The 15,372-nt window shown below is 47.6% G+C and overlaps 1 protein-coding gene across 2 annotated transcripts in view; it reads right to left on the reverse strand.

Moving 5' to 3' along the window:
• The window catches only part of CCNH (cyclin H), an 81,859-nt gene that overhangs the window by 30,366 nt on the left and 36,121 nt on the right, over positions 1–15,372 (reverse strand). For both annotated transcript variants that reach the window (XM_063963968.1, XM_063963967.1), the window contains one exon: positions 2,837–2,910. In XM_063963968.1, coding sequence (XP_063820038.1) covers positions 2,837–2,910 — 74 coding nt within the window. The remainder of the gene's footprint in view (positions 1–2,836; positions 2,911–15,372) is intronic.

A 15,372-nucleotide genomic window follows, 5' to 3' on the forward strand; every position in this document is an offset into this window, starting at 1 on the left:
CCACTCCCACAACCACAGCACCTACCTGCCCGCATTATCTACAGGCACCCTCCACATCTGCGGACCTCCCACACCTGCCCCTCCCCCACCCGCAACACCTCCGGACTCCCTCCCCCATCCACAGCTCCCCCGCATCCACCCCTCCCCCATCCACAACATCTACATTCCCCATCCGTGCCATCCCACACCTCCCCCACCCACAGCACTTCTGAAACCCATCACCTAAGCTCACCCCCCCTGCACCTCCAAACGCACACCCCTACATCGCCCCTCCCACACACACATCACCTCCATACCCCCTCCTTCATCCACAGTCCCCCTCCCCCACCCCTCCCCCACCAACAGCAACTACACTCCCCATCCGCGCCCCCTCTACACCTCCCCCACCCACAGGACCTCTGCACCCTTTACGCCATCCATGCCCCTGCACCCACCCCTCCGCCACCCACAACACCTCTGGACCCCCTCCCACACCCAACCCTCCACCACACGTAGCACCTCGAATCACCATCCACAGCCGCTACAAGTGATTCCCACGGATAGGAACCTCACTGAACCCACCCCCTTTCCAAACCCCCCAAACTTTTGTGAGTATAGTTGCTACCAATGGACATTGGATTAATTAGAAACACTAATACTGTGGCCATTATGTGTATAAGCAACACTGCTACCTGTGCCCATTGTGTATAAGTGGCGCTGCTACCTGTGCACACTGTGTGTATAAGCGGCTCTGCTACCTGTGGTCACTGTGTGTATAAGTGGCTTTGCTACCTGTGGGTTTTGTGTGTATAAGCCGCTCTGCTACCTGTGGGTATTGTGTGTACACGTGGCTCTGCTACCTGTGCCCATTGTGTGTATAAGCACCGCTGCTACCCGTGGGCACTGTGTATAAGCGCCTCTGCTACCTGGGGGTATTGTGTGTATAAGCAGCTCAGCTAGCTGTGGGCACTGTGTGTATAAGCGTCTCTGCCCCCTGTGGGTATTGTGTGTATAAGCGGTTCTGCTACCTGTGGGTAATGTGTGTACATGTGGCTCTGCTACCTGTGCCCATTGTGTGTATAAGCCCCTCTGCTACCTGTGGTCACTGTGTGTATAAGCGCCTCTGCCCCTGTGGGTATTGTGTGTATAAGCGGTTCTGCTACCTGTGGGTAATGTGTGTATAAGTGGCTCTGCTACCTGTGGGTATTGTGTGTATAAGCGGTTCTGCTATTTGTGGGTATTGTGTGTATAAGCGGCTCTGCTACCTGTGGGCATTGTGTGTATAAGCGGCTCTGCTACCTGTGGCCACTGTGTGTATAAGCGCCTCTGCTACCTGTGGGTATTGTGTGTATAAGCGGCTCTGCTACCTGTGGCCATTGTGTGTATAAGCAGCTCTGCTACCTGTGGGTATTGTGTGTATAAGCGCCTCTGCTACCTGTGGGCACTGTGTGTATAAGCCCCTCTGCTACCTGTGGGCACTGTGTGTATAATAGTGATGAGCGGATTCGGTTTTACTCGGTTTTACTCGGTTCTCAAAACCGAATCTTATTGGCTATCCAAAACACGTGACATCAGTGAGCCAATAAGATTCGGTTTTGAGAACCGAGTAAAACCGAGTAAAACCGAATCCGCTCATCACTAGTGTATAAGCGCCTCTGCCCCCTGTGGGTATTGTGTGTATAAGCGGCTCTGCTACCTGTGGGCACTGTGTGTATAAGCGCCTCTGCCCCCTGTGGGTATTGTGTGTATAAGCGGTTCTGCTACCTGTGGGTATTGTGTGTATAAGCGGTTCTGCTACCTGTGGGTTTTGTGTGTATAAGCGGCTCTGCTATCTGTGGGCACTGTGTGTATAAGCGCCTCTGCCCCCTGTGGGTATTGTGTGTATAAGCGGTTCTGCTACCTGTGGGTATTGTGTGTATAAGCGGTTCTGCTACCTGTGAGTATTGTGTGTATAAGCGGCTCTGCTATCTGTGGGCACTGTGTGTATAAGCGCCTCTGCCCCCTGTGGGTATTGTGTGTATAAGCGGCTCTGCTACCTGTGGCCACTGTGTGTATAAGCGGCTCTGCTACCTGTGGCCATTGTGTGTATAAGCCGTTCTGCTACCTGTGGGTATTGAGTGTATAAGCGGCTCTGCTACCTGTGGCCATTGTGTGTATAAGCGGCTCTGCTACCTGTGGCCACAGCACCTTCGTATCTTATCTACAGTGCATTGCTGTTACTCATCTGGTACTTCATAATGCAGACACTAGCAATATATACTACACTCTACACTATGTTATTCATTGTGCCCTGCGGCCACTCTGCACGCCCTCACAAAGGCCTACGCCCCCTTGACAATCGCACGCTCTCCCCCTTACAATATTTACCCACTGCCATAAAAAAAAACCAGGTAATACTCCATATAATAACAATTATAGCACAGCTGAAGCCCGTGCAGGGGATAATGGATCGTAGCCCCTTGCAACGGTATTTTCTGTCTAACACCTTCCCTCTCTTTATCCTCTCCCTACCACCCTGCCTCTCCCTATCCTTTACCGATCGCACAGCGTTTCTGTACATTCCCTTTCTCTCCCCCTACGCCTCTCTATCTTATCTCAACCGGAACCCATTTCTGTATGCCCTCTATACTGCCCTGCGTTTCTGATTCTGTTATCTACCGCCCTGCGTATGTTCAAAGGCGTGCAGAGGTTAATGGGGCGTAGCCCCATACGACGGTGTGAAGAGCGCCCGTAGGGCGCGATGAATCACCTAGTATATATATATATATATATATCTATATCTGAAATCATGCATTATAACAGTAATTTCTAATAATTTCCATTTACATGCACACCTATTTCTCTGTCAGCAGCTTACATTATTACACGTGGATGATGCTCCATAATTGAATTATTGAGGTAGAAGCGTTTGAAATACATGCATGCTGTCCCCTGAAAGAATGGGATGAAAATAATATACAGTTAAAACAGGCAACAAAAAAAAAAAAAGTTCCTGTATTAGAATAGCATGAATTAAAAAAACAAAAAACAAAAAAAAACGAGATTTATGTTAAGAACTTACCTTTGTTAAATCTCTTTCTGCGAGGTACACTGGGCTCCACAAGGATAGACATTGGGGTGTAGAGTAGGATCTTGATCCGAGGCACCAACAGGCTCAAAGCTTTGACTGTTCCCAGAATGCACAGCGCCGCCTCCTCTATAACCCCGCCTCCCTGCAGAGGAGCTCAGTTTTAGTTAACCAGCCCAAAGCAGTAGCAGGAAAAGAGACGACAACAGTTAGTAGCCACATACACCACACTCTCACGACAGGAGAAGTGTCAGTGGCTAATGCCATACCAACCCAAAGAAGCTAAGTGTGTCAGGGTGGGCGCCTTGTGGAGCCCAGTGTACCTCGCAGAAAGAGATTTAACAAAGATAAGTTCTTACCATAAATCTCGTTTTCTGCTGCGTGGTACACTGGACTCCACAAGTATAGACATTGGGGATGTCCTAAAGCAGTTCCTTATGGGAAGGGACGCACTGTAGCGGGCACAAGAACCCGGCATACAAAGGAAGCATCATGGGAAGCGGCAGTATCGAAGGCATAGAACCTTATGAACGTGTTCACTGAAGACCACGTAGCCGCCTTGCACAATTGTTCAAGGGTCGCACCACGGCAGGCCGCCCAAGAAGGTCCAACAGACCGAGTAGAATGGGCCGTAATGTGAGCAGGAGCCGACCGACCAGCCCTCACATAAGCATGTGCAATCACCATTCTAATCCATCTGGCCAAAGTCTGCTTGTGAGCAGGCCAGCCCCGTTTGTGAAATCCAAACAGTACAAAGAGAGAATCAGATTTCCTAATGGAAGCAGTTCTCTTCACATAGATACGGAGAGCCCGTACCACATCCAAAGACCGCTCTTTGGGAGACAGATCAGGAGAAACAAGTGCTGGAACTACAACCTCCTGGTTAAGGTGGAACGAGGAAGCCACCTCAGGTAAATATCCGGGACGAGTCCTCAGAACCGCCCGGTCACGGTGAAATATCAGATATGGGGAACTACAGGACAAGCCTCCCAAATCCGACACTCTTCTAGCTGAAGCAATAGCCAGCAGAAACACCACCTTAAGGGAAAGCCACTTAAGATCAGCTGAACCAAGAGGTTCAAACGGAGACTCTTGTAACGCCTCCAAAACCACCGACAAGTCCCAAGGAGCCACAGGCGGGACATAGGGAGGTTGGATACACAACACACCCTGAGTAAAGGTATGCACATCAGGTAAGGTCGCAATTTTTCTCTGAAACCACACCAACAAGGCAGAAATATGAACCTTGAGGAAGGCCAGACACAGGCCTAAGTCCAGGCCCTGCTGAAGAAAAGCCAACAACTTGGCTATACTAAACTTGGAAGAGTCATAATTGTTAGATGCGCACCAAACAAAGTAAGAATGCCAGACCCTATAGTAAATCCGAGCAGAAGCCGGTTTCCGGGCCCGCAACATAGTTTGAATGACCGCCTCAGAAACAACTCTAGCCCTTAAGACGGAAGCTTCAAGAGCCATGCCGTCAAAGACACCGGGCTAGGTCCAGGTAGACACAGGGGCCCTGAACGAGGAGGTCTGGGCGTTGTGGAAGTAGAATTGGACGCTCTAATAGGCCTTGCAGGTCTGAGAACCAGTGCCGTCTGGGCCACGCTGGAGCTATGAGAAGCAGAATTCCTTTTTCTTGCTTGAACTTCCAAATTACCCTGGGCAGGAGTGACACCGGAGGGAACACGTACGGCAGCTGAAATCTCCACGGCACCGCCAGCGCATCCACGAATGCTGCTTGAGGATCCCTTGTCCTTGTTCCGAGACGCCATCAGATCTACGTCTGGAAGACCCCACTTTTCCACTAGGAGTTGAAATACTTCTGGATGGAGGCCCCACCCGCCGGCATGTACGTCCTGACGACTGAGAAAGTCCGCTTCCCAATTCAGGACTCCCGGAATGAAGATTGCCGATATGGCCGGTAGATGGCGTTCCGCCCAATGTAGGATCCGTGACACTTCCTTCATTGCCAGACGGCTTTGAGTGCCGCCTTGATGATTTATGTAAGCCACTGTGGTGGCATTGTCCGACTGCACTTGAACAGGACGGTTCTGAATTAAATGCTGGGCTAGGTTCAATGCAATGAAGACCGCCCGCAATTCCAGAATGTTGATTTGAGAGGAGGGACTCCTCCTCGGTCCACCGACCCTGAAGGGAGTGTTGCTCCAGCACCGCGCCCCAACCTCTTAGACTGGCATCTGTCGTCAACAGGACCCAGTTGGATATCCAGAAGGGACGGCCCCTGCACAATTGTTGGTCCTGGAGCCACCAGAGCAGCGACAGACGGACCAGCAGAGTCAATGAGATCATTTGAGACCTGATCCGGTGAGGCAGGCCGTCTCACTTGGCTAGAATGAGCCTCTGGAGGGGGCGAGAATGGAATTGAGCATACTCCACCATGTCGAATGCGGATACCATGAGGCCCAGCACTTGCATCGCCGAATGTATCGACATTTGCGGACGAGAAAGGAAGCAACGAGTCCTGTCCTGAAGCTTCAGGACTTTCTCCTGATGCAAGAACAACCTCTGGTTGTGAGTGTCCAATAGCGCTCACAGATGCACCATGCTCTGAGCAGGGATCAGGGAGGATTTCTTCCAGGTGATGAGCCACCAGTGGGCTTGTAGAAACCGGACCGTCATATCTACATGATGTAGGAGAAGATCTGGGGAATTTGCCAGGATTAACAAGTCGTCCAGATACAGCAGTATCCTGACCCCTTGATGGCTGAGTACCACCGTCATCACCGCCATGACTTTGGTGAAGACTCGCGGAGCCGTTGTTAAACCAAAAGGTAACGCCCGAAACTGGTAATGGAGGTTGCCAATAGCAAACCTCAGGTATTGCTGATGTGACGCTGCTATAGGAATATGCAGGTAAGCATCCTGTATGTCCAGGGAGACCATGTAGTCCCCAGGTTCCAAGGCCAGAACTATTGAGCGAAGGGTTTCCATACGGAACTTGGAAACCTTCACAAACCTGTTCAATGCCTTGAGGTTGAGAATGGGCCGGGAGGAGCCATTTGGTTTCGGGACTAGAAACAGCGGAGAATAGTATCCCCAGCCCCTCTGCGCAAGAGGCACCTGTACTTTGACTCCTGTATCCAGGAGGGTCTTTAACACCGAATGCAGAGTGTTTGCCTTTGTCTGGTCCAAAGGGATGTCTGTCTGGCAAAATCGATGAGGGGGGTCGATTTTTGAAGGCTATGGCGTAACTTTGAGTGACGACTTCCCGTACCCAGGCATCTGAAGTGGTCTTCAACTATTCCTGGGTATACCCTAGAAGCCGGTCCCCCACCCTGGGATCCCCGCCCCGTCATGCGGCAGGCTTATCGGCCTTGGAAGCTGGCTGACGGGCCACCCAGGCTCTTTTGGGCTTTGGCTTACCAGGTTTGGAAGTGCGGGCCTGCTTGTTGTACGCCTGACCTTTTGCTTTTCCTGAAGGACAAAAGGGGCGAAAGGAAGTACCTTTAGCCTTCGACACAGAAGGAGCGGTACTTGGCAGACAGGCAGTTTTGGCAGTAGCCAAGTCAGCCACTATCTTATTTAAGTTCTCCCCAAACAGAATATCTCCCTTGAAAGGGAGTACCTCCAGGGTTTTTCTAGAGTCCAGATCCACAGACCAGGATCTCAGCCACAATATCCGGCGAGCCAGGACTAACGTAGTAGAGGCCTTGGCTGCTAGGATACCGGCATCAGAAGCCGCCTCTTTAATATAGCAAGAAGCTGTGACAATATATGACAAGCATTGTCTAGCATGGTCAGAAGAGATTTCAGCTTCTAACTCCAAGGCCCATGCTTCAAAAGCCTCTGCAGCCCAGTGGGCCTTTGTGCAGCACCCGTGAGGGTGTAAATCGCTTTCAGACAACCCTCCACACTTTTATCCGTAGGCTCTTTTAGAGACGTGACGGTAGTGACAGATAGAGCTGAGGAAACCACCATCCTAGCCACATGCGAGTCTACTGGAGGAGGCGTTTCCCAATTCTTAGACAGCTCTGGTGCGAGGGGATAGCGAGCCAGCATCTTCTTTTGAGGCACAAACTTCGTACCCAGGTTTTCCCAGGGTTCCTGACGTAGGTGGTCAGAGTGCGGTAAAACTTGTTTAACCACCTTCTGACGCTTGAACCTATCTGGTTTCTTAGGAGGGACGGATGGCTCAGGGTCATCCGTAATCTGTAAAATTAACTTAATAGCCTCCAAAAGATCAGGAACATCCACATGTGAACTACCCTCCCCATCACCCGTATCTGAGTCAGAACCTGTGGGGTCAGTGTAAGTGCCGTCTTCATCAGTCGAGGTGTCAGTGACAGCAGTGGATTGTGAGGAGACAAGCGCTCGCTTAGAGGACCCCTTGGACTTAGGCGAGCGATGGTCAGACATTTTAGTAGTCAGGGACTGGTTCAACTTCTTCAATTGGGCAGATAAATTGTCCGCCCACGGCGGGTTAGCTGCAGGGACCACATACGGTTGTACCGGCATAGGGGGTCCCATAAGGGGTGTTAGTTTATTAACTAGCGTATGTAGAAGCGTGGAAAAGGCGGCCCACGGTGAGTCATTATGTACCTCCGTTGCCACAGTCCCACTGGGGGGCAAGGAGCACCCAGAACCAGAGCCCAGAGTTTGCTATATTCTCCTCATAGGGATCTGTGGCTTCAGCAACACCGGCAGTGTGTTCAGCCCCAGAACCGTTACCCTCAGAAGCAAACATGATATAACTTGCAGTATCAGGTAACACAGTACAATTGGCAGCAGCACAATACCTCTTACCCAAACCCCTGCGCAGTGTAATCAGCACAAGCAGAGATAAAAGAGAGATATGGTGACTAAAATCACAGAGAAAAATACGTATTAAAGTATATCTTTGTGAAAATCCTATATCAATATAAAACCTGACGCACCAAGCCCCCTCAGGTTATAGAATATAGGGATAGCAAGTTGAGTGAAAGACACGAAATGGACACCACTCAGCTATCTAATGCGCACACAGATAGTCACTGTTTGTACAATGCAAAACAATAATACTGCACTAGACTAGCATATATATATATATATATATATATAGCTATATAGTCAATAGATATAACACTACACAGTAAGAACTGGATGTATATCACAGGGTAATTGTACTAGAAACCCTGACTAAATGCACTCTTTCTTAACTAGCACTGTCTAAAAAGGCAGGTAGAATACTTAAGTGTCATGTAAAGTCACAGCACTGACAACCAGGCGGCTTTACACAGGAGGATTTGCCCAAGCAGTCCCAGTAACAGTGAAGCTGAGAGATAATGGCGCCCAGACACTGACATGGAGTGAAGGAGAGATAGATATGCAGCTCCAGGCGGGAACATTTGTGGGAAATGGCGCCCTGGGGCTGGGGGAGGGGCTTCAGGTCTAAGCCTTATCCCCCTGCTGGCAAAACCACCGGGTACTGTAGGCTACTGAAAATGGTTTAAGGAGAAACCTGACCTGCACCCATGCCCTGGTGATCTAGTGGGATCGCCTGTACTGCCACAGTGTTCACCGCCAGCGCGCGCGGCCCGCCTCCCACTGACTGCGCCGGATCGCGATAAAGACCGGGTCCCGCAAGCGGGACCCACTTACCACCTCCCGAAGCGCGGCCACGCGATCCTGGAGAGCCCCCGTCGTGTGTGCCTGACGTGAAGAAAACCGGAGCCTCCTGCTGTAGTTACCCAGCAACCAGGGCTCGGGAGTGTACAGCGCCGCTGGGGAGAGCTGGAGCAGTGAATGTCTTCTGACATTTACCACCGCTGCTGCCCTTGAAGTCTTCACTTTTTTCTTCAAAAAAAGCTCTTCTTAGGGCTGCCTGGAGCAGCCCCTCTGTTATGTGCCTGCTTACTGCAGCACCAACTACAAAACAGAGCTCCTCTGCAGGGAGGCGGGGTTATAGAGGAGGCGGCGCTGTGCATTCTGGGAACAGTCAAAGCTTTGAGCCTGTTGGTGCCTCGGATCAAGATCCTACTCTACACCCCAATGTCTATCCTTGTGTAGCCCAGTATACCCCGCAGCAGAAATACAGACTTTTTTTTATGCATACTAGGAGTATTTTTACATAACAGGACTACTTTGTATAATGGAAGATACAAGAAAGCTGAGTGCCCACAAGTAATATGCAATCCATGCCTCAGTCATTCTGTTTTATTGCTGCTTAACAGAGGAGAGAACAAAACTCACATGGAGACCTAGGGATAAATGTAATAGCCTGGGACTTGCAGGCGAGTTCCCAGTGAGTCTACCCCAATGTTATAAAGGGGTAATCATTTAAAAAGCAAAACCAGTTAGGGACTCGCTGATGCCTGCGTATTACATTTACCCCTATATGGAGAGAGGTAGGTACTGTATAGCGCACACGGATGTCTTACCAAAGAGGACAATGCAGCTGGGGCTGGGAGTATAGAACATGCTCTCCTTTACCTTGTTCCATCATCTGCATGGGCAAGATGTCCAGTGATACTCCTGCATCTTGCCACACAGATTCTGTAAGTAAGCTTTAGCATCTCCTGTCAAAAGTAGAATCAGATCTGGAAACAATGAACTGAGTGAATACCTTTAAGGTTCCTTTGAATAGTGAGTACTACAGAGCAGAGCAGAGCTTTCCCAACTATATGGGTCAATCCAATTAGTTGCGAGTTGTGAGTTTGCTTATGAAACTCACAGACTTCACACAAATGCGCGCACCCAAGAATTCTCCAATTAAAAATGCCTATGTATTTGCGGCACTCGCAGGGTGGAAGGGTGCAAATTTTCTACAATATGCAATGTGGGAGAAGTGCATGAAAAAGTGGGAAGACCTTCCTGGACCCCAGAAAAGTGACAATTTCATCAGCAGAATCATACAGAAGGATGTTAGTGGGAATAAGGAAAATAATAGACACGTTTAAAAGGTGTCAAAAGGCTGATTTGTGGGTTTAAAAAAAAAAAATTAGAAAAAAGGTGGTTATGGAATCATTTGCAGCAATTTTATGTAAAAAAAAAAAAAAAAATACAGGTTGAGTATCCCATATCCAAATATTCCGAAATACGGAATATTCCGAAATACGGAATTTTTTGAGTGAGATAATGAAACCTTTGTTTTCAGATGGCTCAATGTACACAAAGTTTGTTTAATACACAAAGTTATTAAAATATTGTATTAACTGACCTTCAGGCTATGTGTATAAGGTATATATGAAACATAAATGAATTGTGTGAATGTACACACACTTTTTTTAATGCACAAATGTATTACAAATATTGGCTAAAATTACCTTCAGGCTGTGTGTATAAGGTGTATATGAAACATAAATGCATTCTGTGCTTAGACTTAGGTCCCATAGCCATGATATCTCATTATGGTATGCAATTATTCCAAAATACGGAAAAATGCGATATCCAAAATACTTCTGGTCCCAAGCATTTTGGATAAGGGATACTCAACCTGTAATAATAATCAAAATAAACAATATAGAATGCAACTAGACAAGGGAGCGCATATATAAAAATAAACAATTTATTATAGTATTAATATAGACACTATAGTATCTTTTCCCAATTGTAAGGAATCAGAGGGAACTTGATATTCCTAGGAATACTGTTTGTAACCAAGAGTCCTGAATGAATATAAATCACTGTAGATGCCACATACTGTGTGATATAGATGCAGTGTGGACTGTTAAAACCAGGATGGTCTTTTTTAATATGGAATATATTTGTCCCAGAATATAGCCTAATTTAGGCAACGTCTCTCCACTTTTAAGCTGTATAAGAATATATATGCCCGACGGTGTTTTGCAGTGGTTTTCACCAGTAGATTCACATACCCCACTGTGTCCTTAGTCCGGGCGAATGCTGCGGAACACTACCGAACCCTATAGCACAAGGGTAACGGCAGGCAGATGGGTAGCAGAGACGGGGCGGCGGGCGGCCGCACAGGCAACAGAGAATCCCGTGTTGAAAAGGTGAAGTTGCAGGCGGCAGTGAGAGTGTAGGACCGCAGATGACAGCCGCGAAGCAGACTGCAAGTCCTGGGACACGGCAAAGCTGTGAGGCACTAACGGTACCAGATGTTACAAGTTGGTAGGCTGATCCGTCAATAATGATGTGGCTCCCACCTTGACGCATTTCTCCGGCGTGGGGAAATGCCGGTTTCTTCAGAAGGTATAACACATGCTCAGGAATCACCAGTATTTAAGAGAGATGTCCACCAATGGGGGATTCCATTTCTTGCATTATAATTAGCTGCAGGTATTCCCCACACCTGCATGCAAAAGCTCTGCAGGTGTGTATCATGCATTTGAATTTAACCATGTGGTAACATTGTACTATTACTATCTTTCTTAGGATTAAACAATAGTATATTTCAACCTACAGATTCACATAAACCAGATACATTAAAAAGTACATATCAATTTCTTCTAATAATTAAAATAAATTAATTATAACATATACATCTCTTTAGAAGAACGATAAAGGCACCACGGAGAGATACTTATTATCAGTTCAACAAATATTTTAGAAGGCCAAGTATGACTTCCAGCATAGACTCTGTATGTAGAGCCTCTGTGGCTCAGCACACTAACAACCAGTGCCACTAAGCACAGAGACCTGGGTACGAGTCCCACCTAAGGATACTTTAAAAAAAAAAAAAAAAAATATTTTTATAAAAAAGAAAAAGAAAAACCCTATGAGAGTTTAAATATATCCATAGTGTAATTTTTTTTAAAATATACATTTTATATGTTATTCTACAGAATCTATGCATGGTGGTCACACCCGGTCCTGATTTTTGGCCTAACAATACCCAGGGGCAATCCAGCTCTACAATGGGTATTGGAATTATAATTGAAGTCAAAAAGGGATATGTGCAAATATGGGGGGTCATTCCGAGTTGTTCGCTCGCAAGCTGCTTTTAGCAGCTTTGCACACGCTAAGCCGCCGCCTACTGGGAGTGAATCTTAGCATATTAAAATTGCGAACGAAAGATTAGCAGAATTGCGAATAGACACTTCTTAGCAGTTTCTGAGTAGCTCCAGACTTACTCGGCATCTGCGATCAGTTCAGTGCTTGTCGTTCCTGGTTTGACATCACAAACACACCCAGCGTTCGCCCAGACACTCCTCCGTTTCTCCAGCCACTCCCGCGTTTTTCCCAGAAACGGTAGCGTTTTTTCACACTCCCATAAAACGGCCTGTTTCCGCCCAGAAACACCCACTTCCTGTCAATCACATTACGATCACCAGAACGAAGAAAAAACCTTGTAATGCCGTGAGTAAAATTCCTAACTGCATAGCAAATTTACTTGGCGCAGTCGCACTGCGGACATTGCGCATGCGCATTAGCGACTATTCGCTCCGTTGCGACAAAAAAATAACGAGCGAACAACTCGGAATGACCCCCATAGTCCCTATTTTGCTAAGGAATAAATTAAAATAAAAGTATATCCATATACACCATACATATGTATTTAGAATAGATATAGTTTATAATATATACATATAAATAGACCTTTTTTTATTATTTATTTAAAGAGATATACATAGAAGCTATAGAAAAGGAAAAGGCTAAAGTTAAGGGGATTAATGGCATACATCGTAAATAGTCATTTAAATGGACCTAATCCATCGAGAATACATATGAAATAAAGATTGATATGGAGATAATAATACTATACTACTGCGGGAGGATATTCAAATGTTGTTCAATTCAATACCATCATTGAGGCCCTTGGGAAAAAGAGTGCCCAAGGTATAAATCCAAAAGGCCTCTCGTTTACATAGATGGTTGTATCTATCCCCTCCACGAGTGGTAGGTGTAATGTTTTCTATACCTTGTATTTTTATGGACTTAATATCCCCATCGTGGACATCAATTACATGCCTCACCAAACTATGTTGGCTTCTACCTCTAAGGATGTTATTCTTATGTTCTAGGAATCTGACATGTAATGTACGGGTTGTACGACCTACATACTGGATGCCACAGATGCAGTTAATCACATAAATAACATAATTAGTTTGGCAATCGATGGTACCCCGTATTCCGAACTGAGTGCCATATGTGAATGAGTGTATCAATAATGTTTTATCCATAATAAATTAACAAGTAATACACCTTTCTCTGACGTCCTAGTGGATGCTGGGAACTCCGTAAGGACCATGGGGAATAGCTGGCTCCGAAGGAGACTGGGCACTCTAAGAAAGAATTAGGACTACCTGGTGTGCACTGGCTCCTCCCTCTATGAATCTGTGCCCGGCTCGAGCTGGATGCACACTAGGGGCTCTCCTGAGCTTCTAGAAAAGAAAGTATATTTAGGTTTTTTATTTTCAGTGAGATCTGCTGGCAACAGACTCACTGCTACGAGGGACTTAGGGGAGAGAAGCGAACCTACCTGCTTGCAGCTAGCTTGGGCTTCTAGGCTACTGGACACCATTAGCTCCAGAGGGATCGAACACAGGCCCAGCCTCGGTCGTCCGGTCCCGGAGCAGCGCCGCCGTCCCCCTTGCAGAGCCAGAAGCAAGAAGAACGTCCAGGAAATCGGCGGCTGAAGACTCCGGTCTTCATTAAGGTAGCGCACAGCACTGCAGCTGTGCGCCATTGCTCCCCATGCACACCTCACACTCCGGTCACTGATGGGTGCAGGGCGCTGGGGGGGGGGGGCGCCCTGGGCTGCAATAAGGTTACCTTACATTGGCAAAAATACACATAATATAGTCATTAAGACTATATATATGTGTAAAATCCCCTGCCATATATCCATAAAAAAAGCGGGAGAAGCCCGCCGTGAAGGGGGCAGGGCTATCTCCCTCAGCACACTGGCGCCATTTCCTCTCACAGCTCCGCTGGAAGGACGCTCCCCAGGCTCTCCCCTGCAGTTTCCAGGCTCAATAGGGTAAAAAAGAGAGGGGGGGCACTAAATTTAGGCGCAAATACTATATATATAGCTGCTATAGGGTAAAATCACTCATTATAGTGTACATCCCTGTGATTTATAGCGCTGTGGTGTGTGCTGGCATACTCTCTCTCTGTCTCCCCAAAGGACTTTGTGGGGTCCTGTCCTCAGTCAGAGCATTCCCTGTGTGTGTGCGGTGTGTCGGTACGGCTGTGTCGACATGTTTGATGAGGAGGCTTATGTGGAGGCGGAGCAGGTGCCGATAAATGTGATGTCATCCCCTGCGGGGTCGACACCTGAGTGGATGGATATGTGGAAGGAATTACGTGACAGTGTCAACTCCTTACATAAGAGGTTTGATGACATAGCAGATGTGGGACAGCCGGCTTCTCAGTCCGTGCCTGCCCAGGCGTCTCAAAAGCCATCAGGGGCTCAAAAACGCCCGCTACCTCAGATGGCAGACACAGATGTCGACACGGATACTGACTCCAGTGTCGACGACGATGAGACTAGTGTACATTCCAATAGGGCCATCCGTTACATGATTACGGCAATGAAAAATGTGTTGCACATTTCTGACATTAACCCTGGTACCACAAAAAAGGGTATTATGTTTGGGGAGAAAAAGCAACCTGTGGTTTTTCCCCCTTCTGAAGAATTAAATGAAGTGTGTGATGAAGCGTGGGTTTCCCCCGATAAGAAACTGGTAATTTCCAAAAAGTTACTAAGGGCGTAGCCTTTCCCGCCAGAGGATAGGATACGTTGGGAGACATCCCCTAGGGTGGATAAAGCGCTCACACGCTTGTCAAAGAAGGTGGCACTACCGTCTCCGGATACGGCCGCCCTAAAGGAGCCTGCGGATAGAAAGCAGGAGGCTATCCTGAAGTCTGTATATACACACACAGGTATTATACTGAGACCGGCTATTGCTTCAGCATGGATGTGCAGTGCTGCAGCTGCGTGGTCAGATTCCCTGTCTGATAACATTGATACCCTTGACAGGGACACTATATTGCTAACTGTAGAGCATATTAAAGACGTAGTCTTATACATGAGAGATGCACAGAGGGATATTTGCCAACTGGCATCTAGAATAAATGCAATGTCCATTTCTGCCAGGAGAGTATTATGGACTCGGCAGTGGACAGGTGATGCGGATTCTAAAAGGCACATGAAGGTTTTGCCTTACAAGGGTGAGGAATTGTTTGGGGATGGTCTCTCGGACCTCGTTTCCACAGCGACGGCTGGGAAGTCGACATTTTTACCCCATGTTACCTCACAGCCAAAGAAAGCACCGTATTATCAGGTACAGTCCTTTCGGCCCCAGAAAGGCAAGCGGGTTAAAGGCGCGTCCTTTCTGCCCAGAGGCAGAGGTAGGGGGAAAAAGCTGCACCAAACAGCAAGTTCCCAGGAACAAAAGTCCTCTCCCGCTTCCTCTAAG

The sequence above is a fragment of the Pseudophryne corroboree genome, chromosome 1 (assembly GCF_028390025.1).
Source record: "Pseudophryne corroboree isolate aPseCor3 chromosome 1, aPseCor3.hap2, whole genome shotgun sequence".
Classification (NCBI taxonomy): domain Eukaryota; kingdom Metazoa; phylum Chordata; class Amphibia; order Anura; family Myobatrachidae; genus Pseudophryne; species Pseudophryne corroboree.